The 14,372-nt window shown below is 57.6% G+C and overlaps 1 protein-coding gene across 1 annotated transcript in view; it reads left to right on the forward strand.

Annotated features, from left to right (window-relative positions):
- ATP13A2 (ATPase cation transporting 13A2) overlaps positions 1 to 12,654 on the forward strand; it is a 25,757-nt gene extending 13,103 nt beyond the window's left edge. The window contains 21 exon segments of the mRNA XM_014586551.2: positions 350 to 416; positions 500 to 631; positions 3,434 to 3,589; positions 4,389 to 4,499; positions 4,583 to 4,629; positions 4,708 to 4,896; positions 6,600 to 6,806; positions 7,272 to 7,367; positions 7,448 to 7,607; positions 7,726 to 7,846; positions 7,980 to 8,104; positions 8,988 to 9,148; positions 9,261 to 9,377; positions 9,506 to 9,585; positions 9,841 to 9,993; positions 10,077 to 10,173; positions 11,352 to 11,575; positions 11,656 to 11,807; positions 11,996 to 12,165; positions 12,249 to 12,306; positions 12,309 to 12,654. Coding sequence (XP_014442037.1) covers positions 350 to 416; positions 500 to 631; positions 3,434 to 3,589; positions 4,389 to 4,499; positions 4,583 to 4,629; positions 4,708 to 4,896; positions 6,600 to 6,806; positions 7,272 to 7,367; positions 7,448 to 7,607; positions 7,726 to 7,846; positions 7,980 to 8,104; positions 8,988 to 9,148; positions 9,261 to 9,377; positions 9,506 to 9,585; positions 9,841 to 9,993; positions 10,077 to 10,173; positions 11,352 to 11,575; positions 11,656 to 11,807; positions 11,996 to 12,165; positions 12,249 to 12,306; positions 12,309 to 12,379 — 2,694 coding nt within the window. The 3' untranslated portion in view covers positions 12,380 to 12,654.
- Positions 12,655 to 14,372: the final 1,718 nt, after the last annotated feature.

Below are 14,372 nucleotides of genomic sequence, written 5' to 3' on the forward strand. Positions count from 1 at the left end.
CCCCAACAGGGAGGAAGTGGCTTCGACACTTTGGCAGCTGCTGGGCCCTCTGCTCCTGTGGGCATTGCAGAGCCGGCCAGTGGCTGGGCCTCCGGAGGACGTGGGCCCTGACACCGGCCCCCCCCCACCAGGCGCTGAACCCCTACTACGGGTTCCAGGCCTTCAGCATCGCGCTGTGGCTGGCAGATCACTACTACTGGTACGCACTGTGCATCTTCCTCGTTTCCGCCGTCTCCATCGGCCTGTCCTTGTACAAGACCAGAAAGGTGAGTGGCAGAGGCAGACAGAGTGGGGAACAGCCTTCCCGGTGGCCTCCTCCCACCCACGCGCTCTCGCCCCCTGCCTGCAGCAAAGCCAGACTCTGAGGGACATGGTGAAGCTGTGTGTGCGGGTGCGCGTGTGCCGGCCTGGAGGAGGTGAGCGGGGCCGGCCGCAGGCTGGGGAAGCGCTGGGGCCTACGCCGTGCTCTGGGCTATGCTGAGCTGCCTCTCACCTACAGAGGCTGAGTGGGTCGACTCCAGCCAGCTGGTGCCCGGAGACTGCCTGCTGCTGCCCCAGGAGGGTGGGCTGATGCCCTGCGACGCTGCCCTGGTGGCTGGAGAGTGCGTGGTGAACGAGAGCTCTCTGACAGGTGAGCTGCAGCCCGCTCTCTCCCTGCTGCGGGGCCCCTCTGCCCTGCATCAGTTTGGCTTTCAGTTTTCTTTTCTGTTTTCTCTCAATTAACAATCCTGGCTTCAGCACCTGCCCAGCCTGTACCGTCGGGCTGTATGTATAACCCCCTGCACCGCAGCTTCCTCTGCTGTAAACTGGGCCTGTCAGCCATTCCTACTGGACAGGGCCGTACAGTGTTTATGAGCAAGGGGTGCAGCATGAGCCACCCCCTCCCCGTGAGCGTCTCCCTCCAGCCCACACAGGAGAAGGTCAAGCACAAGCAGGAGTCCCTCCCCTCCTCTCCCTTCCCCAGCAGCGCCCCCTACCCCCGTGAAGGGTGTGAGGAGTCCTGCCCCTCCTTCTCTGTGTGTTTAGGTAGCGTGTGCCATAAGCAGACACACCTCTCTCGCATGCGTGGGGTTGGGCTCTGTGTCTGCGTCCCACTTGGCTTTTTCTCCCCAGCAAGTACATCCTGGGCATTCTTCCACAACACCTGCAGCTCCACCTCATGGCTACATGAGTCCACAGTACAGCCCAGTGTGCTGGCACAAGGCCAAGAGGCAGTGCTCTACATGCTGGGACCACATAGGAGACCTGGTTCAAATCCCAGTCCAGCCTAAAAGTGGTGCTGCGCACCTATAATCCCAGCACCGGGAGAGTCACAAACTCGAGGCTGGGCAATATTACAAGACTTTGTGACAAAAGAGCTGGGTGTGGTGGGGTGCCCCTGTAGACCCAGCTGGGAGGCTGAGGCAGGAGGATCAAGACAGGGCAAGATTCTTTTTTTTTTTTTTTAATTGGGTCATTGTAAAAGTTATGATGTATTTTTCTGTTTTCCTATGCAAAAATTCATCATGACTTTTCTGATGACCCAATATTCGATTTTTTTTTTTTTGAGAGGTTTTTGCTATAGGGTGCGTGCGCTCACCAGACAGACAGAGAGAGACATAGAGACAGAAAGCGAGAAATCACCCCCCAGGGGATGGTCACGCCACAATCCCTTCTCCTCCGTTCTCCTCTCGGGATCTTGGGTACGCATGCACACGCATCCAGCGTGAGTTTTAAGCCACCGGGTTCGGGACGTGAACCGCGGTTAACTACGTGGGAGTCCAGTGACATAGCCATTATGCTAACTGCTGGTTCCCCCAATATTCGATTTTTAAAAATTATTTATTTAATTTTATTTGTTCATTCACTTAATTTGATCAAAGAGAAACAGAGAGAGAGGGAAAGTGAGAAAGCAAGCCACCAGGTCTAGGACTCGAACCATGGTCGGCCATGTGGGAGTGCTTTACACCATGCCACCTGCTGGTCCCCACCCAGTATTAGTTTTCGCTGTAGGGCACATGCATTCCCAGAGAGACAGACAGAGGCAAAGTATAAAATCACCTCCCAGGGGAGTGGCTGTGCCACAGTCCCTCCTCTTCCAGTCCCCTTGGGATTTGGGGCACAGATGCACACACGCCTGGTGTGGTTTTCAAGCTGTCGGGTTCAGATTAGTGCCCTAATCTTCATGCTACCTGCTGACCCCTGAAATTCTGTCTTTAAAAAAAAAAGGTAACACAAGCAACAACGAAAGAACCCACGGTGCAAATGGGTCACAGCTGACTTAACGGCTTCCTAGTAGTGAGTGCTTAGACCGTGAGTCCCCTGCCACTGCAGACCGTGCCCCAGTGAGTGGCCCTGTCCTGTCCCTGAATATGGACAAGCATTGCTTTCTCTGGGATGTGTTAGGTTTTGGTGGTGGATACTAGACAGCGGTTACTAAAAACCACAGGCTAGTGTTTTTCCCAGGGAAGGTGTCTGGCTGGAGTGTCCTTGTATGATAGAAGAGTCTTGGGCCAACTCTGTGCCCTGGTGATTAGGCAGCAGGATTCCACGTGGCTAACCCCGTGATCCAAGTCTCAGACCTGGCAGTCCGAGAAACATGCCAGGCACACGTGTGTGCATGCCCAGAATCCAGACGTGCTGGAGAAATGAAGGAGCAGGGGTGACAGCTCGGCCATTCCCCATAAGTGTGCTTTCTTCTCTCTCTGTCTCTTTGGTGAGCACACACACCGTCTGACGATTTTTTAATAATTATTTTATTTATGATAGTTTCTTTCCAATTTGACCAGAGAGAGACAGAAAGACAGAGAGGGAAAGTGAGAAAGCAAGCCACCAGGTCTGGGATTTGAACCATCGCTGGCCATGTGGGAGTTGAGCACCTTCACCACCATGCCACTTGCTGGCCCTCAAATATTAAAAAAAAAAAAAAAATTCACTTTCCCCCACAGGGGCCATGAATTATGTCTAAGAACTGCACACAGTAGGTGCTCAGTGGTCTCACCCTCACAGGCTCTCAGTGAGGGACTGTTCCTCTGCCAGGCAGTCTGCCCAGGGCCTTTTAGAGGCTCTGCCACTCCCAGCCCCAGGTACATGTCTTTATCAATGTGAATGATAAGAACCATGTACACTTGTTATAGAATATCCCAGCAGGCCTTCCCCAGCCCCTGCCTAGCCACACACACGTGTGTCCACCAGCGTCTCACCCGCCCAGAGGTGAGGTCCGGAGACTGGCTTCCATGCCCCCTCCCAGGATTGCTCCGCTCAGCCTTTATGTCTTCTGCCACCTGCGCCTCATCATCCCTCTCTGTAGATCGGGGCTGTGAGTTCTCCTTCACACGTGCTTACGGAATTACATGAGCCCCAGGACTTATGGGCCAATGTGCGTAACTCCTAAGTTTATCGTGGGAGGAGTGGCCTGGAGGACCCCTGTGGCCTGACGCTGTGTCCCATGCAGGGGAGAGTGTTCCAGTGCTGAAGACGGCCCTGCCGGAAAGCCAGGGGCCCTACTGCCCAGAGACGCACCGTCGGCACACGCTTTTCTGTGGGACCCTCATCTTGCAGGCCCGGGCCTACATGGGACCCCACGTCCTGGCGGTGGTGACCCGGACAGGTAGGAGGCAGAGAGGGATGCTGGGCTCAGCCCCCACACAAGCAGTGACAAGGGCAGGGTGAGTCCTGCCCTGCCTGGGACCTCAGACACATCCCACTGCAGCTTGGGCCTCGTTATCCCCGTCTGAACTGGAGACATTGGGCCAGACTGGGGCCCCGCATTGCAGCAAGAGCCAGCAGGACTTTAAATGCTGAAAGGGACAGGGATGTGGCAAGCAGGAAGAGCCATCCTAAATTTGGATTTTAAGTGAAGCCATTCCATTTTTAGGTGCCTTCCACTAATTCTAGTTTTTTATTTGTTTCTTAGTTTTTTTCCATAGGGTGTGTGAACTTGCCCGAGAGAGTCAGAGAGAAACCCAGAGAGGGAAAGCGAAAAATCTCATCCGCCCGGGGGTGTGACCACGCTGCAGTCCCTTCTCTTCCATTCTCCTCTTGGGATTTTGGGCGTGCACATATGCACGACTGGTGTGATTTTCAAGCTGCCAAGAGCCTGGCAGGGGTGGGGCTGGGTGGGACGTCCTAGGAGTGTCTGCACCCAGGACAGGGCTGGGACTGTAACCGTGGTTGGCCACGTGGGAGTCCAGTGCTTTAACCACCATGCCACCTGCTGACCCCACACCGATTCCACTTGTAAAAACCCTTCAGGGTAGGCAAGGCCTGTGGGCTGCTTCCTGACTCCAAACTGGATGATGGCCAACCGTGCGAGCACGTGTCTCCAACCACAGAGCTGCAGCTGGGGTGGGCCAGTGGGGCAGACCTGGCCTGACCCCGCTTCCCTTCCTCTCCTGTCTCCTCCCCAGGCTTCTGCACGGCTAAGGGGGGCCTGGTGAGCTCCATCTTGCACCCCCGGCCCATCAACTTCAAGTTCTATAAACATAGCATGAAGTTTGTGGCTGCCCTCTCTGTCCTGGGTGAGTGGCCCCCTGCACCCCACTCCATCTGCAGCTCCTGAGCCTGGGCCCCAATCCCCACTCAATCCCTGCTGTCTCCCCAGCTCTCCTTGGCACTATCTACAGCATCTATATCCTCCACCGCAACCGGGTAAGCCCCAGGGGCCAGGTGGGGCTACCAGCCTGGTCTGCCCAACCTGGACTGGGTATTCATGGAGCCTCCTCCCAGGTGCCTGTGAATGAGATTGTGATCCGGGCTCTGGACCTGGTGACGGTGGTGGTGCCACCCGCCCTGCCAGCTGCCATGACAGTGTGCACCCTGTACGCCCAGAGCCGGCTGCGGAGACAGGGCATCTTCTGCACCCACCCGCTGCGTATCAACCTGGGCGGCAAGCTGCGGCTTGTGTGCTTTGACAAGGTAGGCTGGCTGCAAGACAGGGTTGGCGTGGAGAGCAGGGACAGCCACAGGCACCTCTGCCACACCACCACACCTGTGGTACCGGCCGGCAGCGTCACCTGGGGACCTGTTGGGCACCTGGGTGCAGACACTCCTAGGGCGTCCCACCCAGCCCCACCCTTGCCAGGTCCTGGTCTGGGAGTGAAGTGTCCAAAATGGCGTATTCACTCGCTCGAGGATCCTCAAGGGCCCTCTGTGTTCTGGTGCTACTCTCCACCCCCAGGGCCCAGCCATGACATACGTGGGGATATCCTCACGGACACTGACGTGTGTCTGTCTCCCCCACTGGAATAAGTGAGTGAAGGTGTCCATGGGAGCCACAGGGGGCCGTGGGTTTGGGAAGGAAGCCAGGAGGTAATGTGGCAGATGGTAAATGGGGTGCTCCCTTAGAGGGGTCCCGGAAGGCTCCTCTGAGCAAGCCCCTCAGTGATTTCAGTGAAGGACCCAGCCAGGGAGCAGCACAGGCCCCGACAGACAGGTGGTGTCCCAGACTCGATGAGCAGGACAAGCAGGAGGCCCCAGGTGGGCAGCACACCCATTGACAGAAGCTAGACGTTACTCCGAGGGACATGGAGGGTTTTTTTTGTTTGTTTTGTTTTTTTGGAGAGGTTTTCGCTATAGGGTGCGTGCACTCACCAGACAGACAGAGAGAGACATAGAGACAGAAAGCGAGAAATCACCCCCCAGGGGGGATGGCCACACCACAATCCCTTCTCTTCCATTCTCCTCTCGGGATCTTGGGCACGCACGCACACGCGCCCGGCGTGAGTTTAAGCCACCGGGTCCGGGATATGAACTGCGGTTGACTACGTGGGAGTCCAGCGACATAGCCATTACACTAACTGCTGGTTCCTGGGACACAGAGTTTTTAAACAGAAGGGTGGGGGTGTGGTCAGACTCAGCTGCCAGATTAGCCAAGAGCCAGGGCCGTCCTTCATTCACCCACTCACTCATTCTCCCACTCATTCACCCATTCCACCCATTCACTCACTCATTCACTCTTTCACTCATTCATTCATTCACCCATTCACTCATTCACTGGCTCATTCATTCGCTCTCACTTGCTTTCTTATTTACTGATTTATTCATTTGCTCATCATTCATTCATGCACTCACTCATTCACTTGCTCACCCATTTACTGATTCATTCACTCCTTCATTCATGCACTCACTCATTCACTCAATAATTCACCCATTCACTCACTCAGTCATCTTTCATTCACTCACTCGTTCACTCTTTCATTCACTCACTCTTTCATTCACTCACTCATTCATTCGTTCACTCACTCATGGACTCACTCATTCTGTCACGCATTCACTCACTCAAATTAATGCTGGGCTGAGCTGGGCCGGCTCGTCTTCCAGGTACCAGAGGGAGCAAGTGGTGGGGAGGCAGAGAGCCCATGGTAGGAGTCAGATGCAAGGACCACCTGTTCAGGAGGAAGACTTCCTGGAGGAAACTACGCCAGGCAAAGCAACAGCGGGGGTTGGGAAGGGTGGCTCCAGCAGACAGAACCACATATGCGAAGGTCCAGAGGCACGAAAGGGCCTCTCTGGCTCCAGCTCTGGTCCCTGGGGTTCCCGTGGGACCCACCCTGCCTGGAGCAGGAGCATCCAGCTCATTAGGGCACAGCAAACCTCGGGGCTCCCCACTGTCCCTACAGACGGGCACCCTCACTGAGGACGGCTTGGACGTGATGGGGGTGGTGCCCCTGAAGGGGCAGGCGTTCCTGCCACTGGTCCCAGAGCCCCGCCGCCTGCCCATGGGGCCCCTGCTAAGAGCACTAGCCACCTGCCACGCACTCAGCCGGCTCCAGGACACCACAGTGGGCGACCCCATGGACCTCAAGATGGTGGAGTCTACTGGCTGGGTGAGAAGGCCGAGCAGGTCAGCCCCCTGCCTTGGGGCAGTGGGCCTCACCGACCCCACTTTACCCTTGTCCTCAGTCTCCCAGGGTGGTCTCCATTCTGCCCACCTTCAGTAACAAGGGCAGGGCTGTGAGCTGAGCACCTACTGTGTGCCAGCACTCTACTCAGGCCTTGTCACACTCGCTCCCCTCCAACCTTGGCAAGCTTAAAACCTGCCTCACTGGGAGGAAGCTGAGACTGAGAGAGATCTGAAATAACTCATCCAAGGTCACTCAGCCTCTTGTAAGCGAAAAGCAAGAGTTTAGACTGGGGTCCACCCAACCCCAAAGCCCATATTCTTAACTCCACACGATCTGGTCTCCCGTTAAGGAAGTCTTCTGTGAGTCTAACTGGAATCTCTCCTGCCACTTCTCTCCATGGGCTGAGGCCCCCTCCCTGGATTCCAACTTTCTCTGCCTGCTTGCCAGGTCCTGGAGGAGGGGCCAGCCACAGACTCGGCATCCGGGACCCAGGTCTTGGCAGTGATGAGACCGCCGCTTCAGGAGCCCCAGCTGCAGGGAGCGGTGAGCTGAGGGGTTCCTGTGGAGTGGGAGGCTGGAGGAGGAGGCTCCACAGCCAGCCCTCAGCTGCCTCCACCCTGCAGGAGGAGCCCCCTGTGCCGGTCAGCATCCTCTGCCGCTTCCCCTTCTCTTCAGCCCTGCAACGCATGAATGTGGTGGTGACGTGGCCAGGGGCCGCTCAGCCTGAGGCCTACGTCAAGGGCTCCCCTGAGCTGGTGGCAGGCCTCTGCAACCCCGAGACAGGTGAAGGAACAGGCCCTGGCATCTGCTGGTCGGGCATTGGCATTGAATGGAATGGGTCTCCAGCCTCTGGTGCTGCCCCTGCCTCCTCTCCCTGGTGACACTTGCCTCTCTCTGGCAGTGCCCACCACCTTTGCCCAGATGCTGCAGAGCTACACAGCTGCTGGCTACCGCGTCGTGGCCCTGGCCAGCAAGCCGGTGCCCATGGTGCCCAGCCTGGAGGCAGCTCAGCAACTGACGAGGTGGGCCCATCCCAGGAGTGGGCAGAGGAAGGCCGTCCTACAGGCAGAGCCCTGGGAAAGTGGCCCTGCCTCGCGGCTCGGGGAGGGACCTTGCCCCTTGCATGACCTCTGTCCCGGGGCTGCTCACCTCTAGGGACACTGTGGAGCAGGAGCTGAGCCTCCTGGGACTGCTGGTCATGAGGAATCTGCTGAAGCCACAGACGGCCCCGGTGATCCAGGCTCTGCGTAGGACGCACATCCGCACTGTCATGGTGACAGGTACTGCAGGCCCCTGCGGAGCAAAGACTCTGCCCCCGCATCTTTGAGCCGCTTCCTTTTCATACATTCCCCGATCTCCCTGATGGGAGCTGTTGCTCTGGATGAGGAAACTGAGGCAGAGAGGTGTGGAGGGACTTCCAGAGAACCTGGATGTGATTTTGCTGGGTCACCTCTCTGGATTCCATTTTTTTCTTTCTTTCTTTCTTTCTTTCTTTCTTTCTTTTTTTTTTTTTTTTTTTTAAAATTTAGTTCCTTACCCACCATACCTCCTGCTGGGGTGTGGCGGAGAGGCTGCTTTCTTTTATTCTCTCTTCTTTCTCTGATGAGCATGCATGCCCTCTGGCAAAAAAAAATTTTTTTTTGGAGAGGTTTTTTGCTATAGGGCGTGTACGCTCACCAGACAGACAGAGAGACAGAAAGCCAGAAATCACCCCCAGGGGGATGGCCACGCCACAATTTCTTCTCCTCCATTCTCCTCTCGGGATCTTGGGCATGTGCGCACATGCGCCCAGCGTGAGTTTTAAGCCGCCACAAACCGCGGTCGACTATGTGGGAGTCCAGCGACAGCCATTACACTAACTGCTGGTCCCTCTGGATTCCATTTCTACCCTTGAGAAATGGGGCTAAGAATGGCAGCCCTGAAGGTTGTGGCAATCGCATGGAGCAAGAAGCCCCTTCACCACCACGCCACCCTCCTATGACTCTTTAATGCCTAGTTCCACAGATAAGGAAACTGAGGCTCAGAGACATCGATACCTCGCCACAAGGGACTCAGCAGTGAGAGCAGACATGGCAGCCCCCTCAGTTTCCCATCTCTAAGGGTTAGTGTGAGCGTGGCCTCCCTGGAAGCACTGGACCCTGACTGGCCCCTGTGCCCTGCCAGGAGACAACCTGCAGACGGCAGTCACTGTGGCCCGGGGCTGTGGCATGGTAGGCCCCCAGGAGCGTCTGATCATTGTCCAGGCCACCCACCCCGAGCGAGGCCAGCCTCCCTCTCTGGAGTTCCTGCCAGTGGAGTCCTCTGCAGTTGCAAATGGGGCTAAGGTGAGGCTGACCCAGAACTCTGGTGCCCAGGGACCCCACCCCGTGTCACCCACCCAGGCCCCAGCTCTCCAGGGTGGGCAGGGGAGCTAAGCTGAGCTTCCCGGGCCCCCAGGATGCTGACCAAGCCACCAGCTACCACGTGGAGCCAGACCCCCGATCCAGCCACCTGGCCCTCAGCGGGCCCACCTTTGGTGTCCTTATGAAGCACTTCCCCAAACTGCTGCCCAAGGTAGGGCTGACCCCCCACCCCTGCCTCACTCACCCACCACACCTCCCTGCCCTGCTCCCTCTTCTGGGCCTCCCCAACCTCCTTCTAGGGATTGCCTCAGCCCTCCCCATCTCCATCTATGCTCCCAGGTCCTGGTCCAGGGCACCATCTTTGCCCGCATGGCTCCTGAGCAGAAGACAGAGCTGGTGTGTGAGCTGCAGAAGCTCCAGTGAGTGCCCAGCGGTGGGTGTAGACGTGGGTCAGCTGCAGGGAGCAAGCTGGTCCAGACACCCCTGCCACCCTCTGCAGCCTGCAGAGAGCCAGCACCCTGACGAAAGCATGCAGGCAGCCTCTCCTAGGTGTTTCCTGAACACCTCCTATGTACCGGGCACCGTGAGGGTACTGGGGTCCAGCCATCACCATCTTCTGTCAGCAAGCCTGTGAGGTGGGCTGGTCATCTCACAGGCCACCTCCCACCCGTCAGGTACTGCGTGGGCATGTGCGGGGACGGCGCCAACGACTGCGGGGCCCTGAAGGCAGCCGACGTGGGCATCTCGCTCTCCCAGGCCGAAGCCTCAGTGGTCTCCCCCTTCACCTCTAGCATGGCCAGCATTGAGTGTGTGCCCATGGTCATCAGGTGAGAGGCCAGGGGCTGGTGGGAGGCCTCGGCAGGCCGATTGGCGCACCCAGGCCCCCTCACGCTCATATCTTACCCCTCAGGGAAGGTCGCTGTTCCCTGGACACGTCGTTTAGTGTCTTCAAGTACATGGCCCTGTATAGCCTGACCCAGTTCATCTCGGTCCTGATCCTCTACACGGTGAGTACCTAGAGCTCCCTGCTGGCCATGCCGGAGCAGGCCCAGGGCAGGACACAGCCGCGTGCCTGGGAGCCAGCAGCTTCTGGAATAGGTGATGCGGCTCACTTCCTGGGGGTGCCGCCTCCCCACTGTGTGTCTGCCACAGCTGGCAGGAGATGACCGAGTGCTGGCCACAGAGCCCGTGCACAGTAGGGCCTCAGAAATGGCAGCCACTGCCATGGGCTGACACCTTGTCCCTGACTCCGAGAACTCCCCATCTCCAGGAAAACTGAGGCAGAGCCCCTGCCCCTTGCCCATGCGTCCACCTGCTCTCTCCGCCCACCCTCAGTTGTCCCTTCCCCACCCTGCTCACCGGGACTCACCTGCTCCGAGCCTGCCCCACTGTATGCAGGAGACACCTAGGAGCAGTGCCAATCTTGCCCTTATGTCTGTCCTACTGTCCACCTTAAAGCTAAGACCTTCCAGGGCCAGTAGATGGGATGGTGGTTAGGGTGCTGGACTCCCTCATGGGCAGCCGTGGTTCCAGTCCTGGACCTGGTGACTTGCTTTCTCTCTTTTTCTTTCTCTGTCTTTCTGGTCAAATTAAAACAAATAATAATAATAAGTAAAATTAAATAAATATATTTTTAAAAAAGCTAAGACCTCCCTGAGAGCAGGAACCGTATGTCCCCCAGTAACTTGGGGCTCCACATGGCAGAGCCCGAGCCTCAATAATAAGTAAAATTAAATAAATATATTTTTTAAAAAGCTAAGACCTACCTGAGAGCAGGAACCGTATGTCCCCCAGTAACTTGGGGCTCCACATGGCAGAGCCTGAGCCTCCCTGTCAGGCTGGGGGTTCTCTGCAGGTGGGGAAACCTCCCCCATCAGATCTGGACTTCCAAGGTCAAGGTCAGCATGACTGCCTTCTCCATCAGACGGGCAGGGATTCCCAGGACCCGGGGTGGTACACTCGGGGACCCTGAGTCTCCCAGCATCAGACTGAGGACTTGCCGAACACTTGCGTGGCTCCATCAGGCCAGAGGTTCCCCAAGGGCCCAGGAGTACTGCCCCATCAGCTCAGGGGCAGGAAGGGTGCCTTTCCTGTGGACTTAGGGCAGGGGAGGGCCCCCTCACTCCAGACCAGGGGCCTGGGCAGGACCAGCTCTCAGTTCTCTGTGCTCTCTCCTCTGCTGCAGATCAACACCAACCTGGGGGACGTACAGTTCCTGGCCATCGACCTGCTCATCACCACCACGGTGGCCGTGCTCATGAGCCGCACAGGGCCCGCACTGACGCTGGGGCGGGCGCGGCCTCCGGGGGCGCTGCTCAGCGTGCCCGTGCTGGGCAGCCTGCTGTTGCAGGTGGCCCTGGTGGCCGGCGTGCAGCTGGGGGGCTACTTCCTGACTGTAGCCCAGCCCTGGTGAGTAGGGAGCTGGCCAGCCTCCCCCAGCCCCACCACGGCCCCGACACTCCATGCTCATTCCCCAATCCTGGTCACAGGTTCGTGCCTCTGAACAGGACAGTGCCCGCACCGGACAACCTGCCCAACTATGAGAACACGGTGGTCTTCTCCCTGTCCAGCTTCCAGTACCTCATCCTGGCTGCAGCCATGTCCAAAGGGGCGCCGTTCCGCAGGCCACTCTACACCAACGGTGCTGCTGCCGCGGGGGCTGGGCACAGGCGGTGCTGTGGAGGGAGGGAGGGGCTCTGGGGGTTGGTGCCTGCGGAGGCTGGCTCTGGGCCAAGGGGGAGAGATGGAGAGGGCAGTTCTGTGAGTGTGTGTGAGAGGGAGAGTGTCCCGGGGCGCAGCTCCCTTGCTAACAGACTCCCCCACCCCCAGTGCCCTTCCTGCTGGCCCTAGTGCTCTTGGGCTCTGTCCTGGTGGGCCTCATCCTGGTCCCCGGCCTCCTGCAGGGGCCACTGGCGCTGAGGAACATCGCTGACACCTACTTCAAGCTGCTGCTGCTGGGCCTGGTCGCCATCAACTTCGTGGGGGCCTTCATGCTGGAGGTGGGGTTTCCCGGGATGCAGCAGGGTGAGGCGAGTTGGGGGCTCGGTCCTGCCTCCCCTCCTCACCCCTCTGCCCTCTGCAGAGCGTGCTGGACCAGTGCCTCCCGGCCTGCCTACGGCGGGTGGGGGGCCCGACGGGCCACCATTCAAGCAGCTGGAGCAGGAGCTTGCAGAGCAGCCCTGGCCGCCGCTGCCCGCTGGTCCCGTGAGGTAGTGCAGGCCTTACCGGAGGGCACACAGGACACTGGATCTATCTCCCTGCCTCTGAGCCACTGGCTGGACTCATCTCCGGAGACACTACTGCCCGCAGCCCTGTGGTTGGCGGCGGTCACACTCCTGCCCCGGACTACCCAGCCAGCCTTCCCAGTCCCCCCGTCCCCGGAAGTGCTGACTTCATTGCCTCGCAGTCAGACCATCATGTGTCTGCAGCCGGAGCTCCACTCGGCCGCTGTCCGTGTAGCAAATAAAGTCATGGTGTTTCCTGCCTCAGCCGTGCCTCTCACCTGGGCCTCACGCAGCTTCCTCGTGCCCAGGGGCAAGTGCACACCCCTCTAGTGCCCAGCTGGCAGCCGAGTTTTCCGATCCCGTCGACAGCTGCCCTCTCCGGGCCTCCATTTCCTCACTTGGTAGCAATAACCCCTTCGAGGGAACGAGCACGCACCTGGCTCCATCTTTAGCATCTTCCAGGAATCGTCGTCCGGTCCTCCAACCACTGCAGGGCACTCTCCTCACTTTGCAGATGAGGAAACAGGCTGAGGGTCACCAGCAGGCAGGGGTGGCACCAGATTGCTTAGACCTCTCTCTCCAACTCCGCCCTCCTCCATTCCTTCCAGGGAGAAGGACGCTGCCTGCTAAAGGCCAGGCCTGGGCAGCCTCTAACAGGGCGGTCCCTGCCTTCCACCTCCCCCCCTCCCCTCGCCACCCCCTCATCTTGGGACGAGTCCTAGGTCCAGTCCCTCCCGCAGATAAAATGCAGCCCTGAGCCCAGGTCTCCCAGCCCCAGGGAAGGGTGAGTGCCTCTGAGCTCATCCCACCAGTGGGCCACTGGCCAGGCCCCCCTGCGCCGAGATGCAGCTCAGTTGTCTGGCTCATCTGGCAGGGGAGAACAGAAGAGAAAGGCCTTATTCCGCCAGCCCCTTGCCAGGACCGCTGGTACGCCCCAGGTCTGCCACGGTGGGAGCTCAGTGTGTGCTGGGTCAGACTGGGAGAAGGGAGGTGGGTGTGAAAAGTTGCCTTGGGGGGCCAGCAGGTGGTGTGGTGGTTATAGGTTCTGGGTTCTGGATTCTCACAGGGTCCCCACGGTTCAAATCCTGAACCTGGCAGCTTGAACATCACAACAAACAGATTAATTTTTAAAAACTTTTTTTTTAAGAGATTTTTTTTTTTTTTTGCTGTAGGGCGTGAGTGCTCACCAGACAGAGAGACAGAGAGACAGAAAGCAAGAAATCCCCCAGGGGGGTGGCCACACCGCAATCTCTTCTCCACTCTCCTCTTGGGATCTTGGGCACGCACGCACACTCGCCCGGTGTGAGTTTTAAGCCACCACGTCCAGGACGCGAACCGCGGTCAACTATGTGGGAGTCCAGTGACATAGCCATTGCGCTAACTACTGGTCCCCAAAAAAACTTAAAAAAAGAAAAGATGGGGAGCTGGCAGGTAGCATGGTGGTTAAGACACTGGACTCCCATTTGGCCAACCAGTTCTAGTCCTGGACCTGGAGGCTTGCTTTCCTACTTCCTCTTCTCCCTCTGTCTCTTTTTGGTCAAATTAAACAAATAATAATGATGATAATAAATGAAATAAAATAATTCTTTTAAAAAAAAAAGAAAGAAAAGATGGGCAGATGGAATGGTGCTTAGAGGCACTGAATTCCCATGTGGCAGACTGCAGTTTGAGTCCCAAACCCAGAGGCTTGCTTTCTCATTTTCCCTCTCTCTCGCTCTGATCAGATTAAAAGTAATAATGATAAATAAAGTTAAATAAATCTTTCCGTGGGACCAGCAGTTAGCAATAATGGCTATGTCGCTGGACTCCCACCTAGTTGACCACGGTTTGAGTCCCGGACCCGGTGGCTTAAAATCACGCCAGGCGTGTGTGCATGCGTGCCCAAGATCCTGAGAGGAGAATGGAGGAGAAGGACTGCGATGTGGCCATCCCCCTTGGGGGGTGATTTCTCGCTTTCTATCTCTCTGTCTCTGTCTGTCTGG

Source organism: Tupaia chinensis, unplaced genomic scaffold, assembly GCF_000334495.1.
Source record: "Tupaia chinensis unplaced genomic scaffold, TupChi_1.0 Scaffold000146_1, whole genome shotgun sequence".
NCBI classification, from domain to species: Eukaryota; Metazoa; Chordata; class Mammalia; order Scandentia; family Tupaiidae; genus Tupaia; species Tupaia belangeri.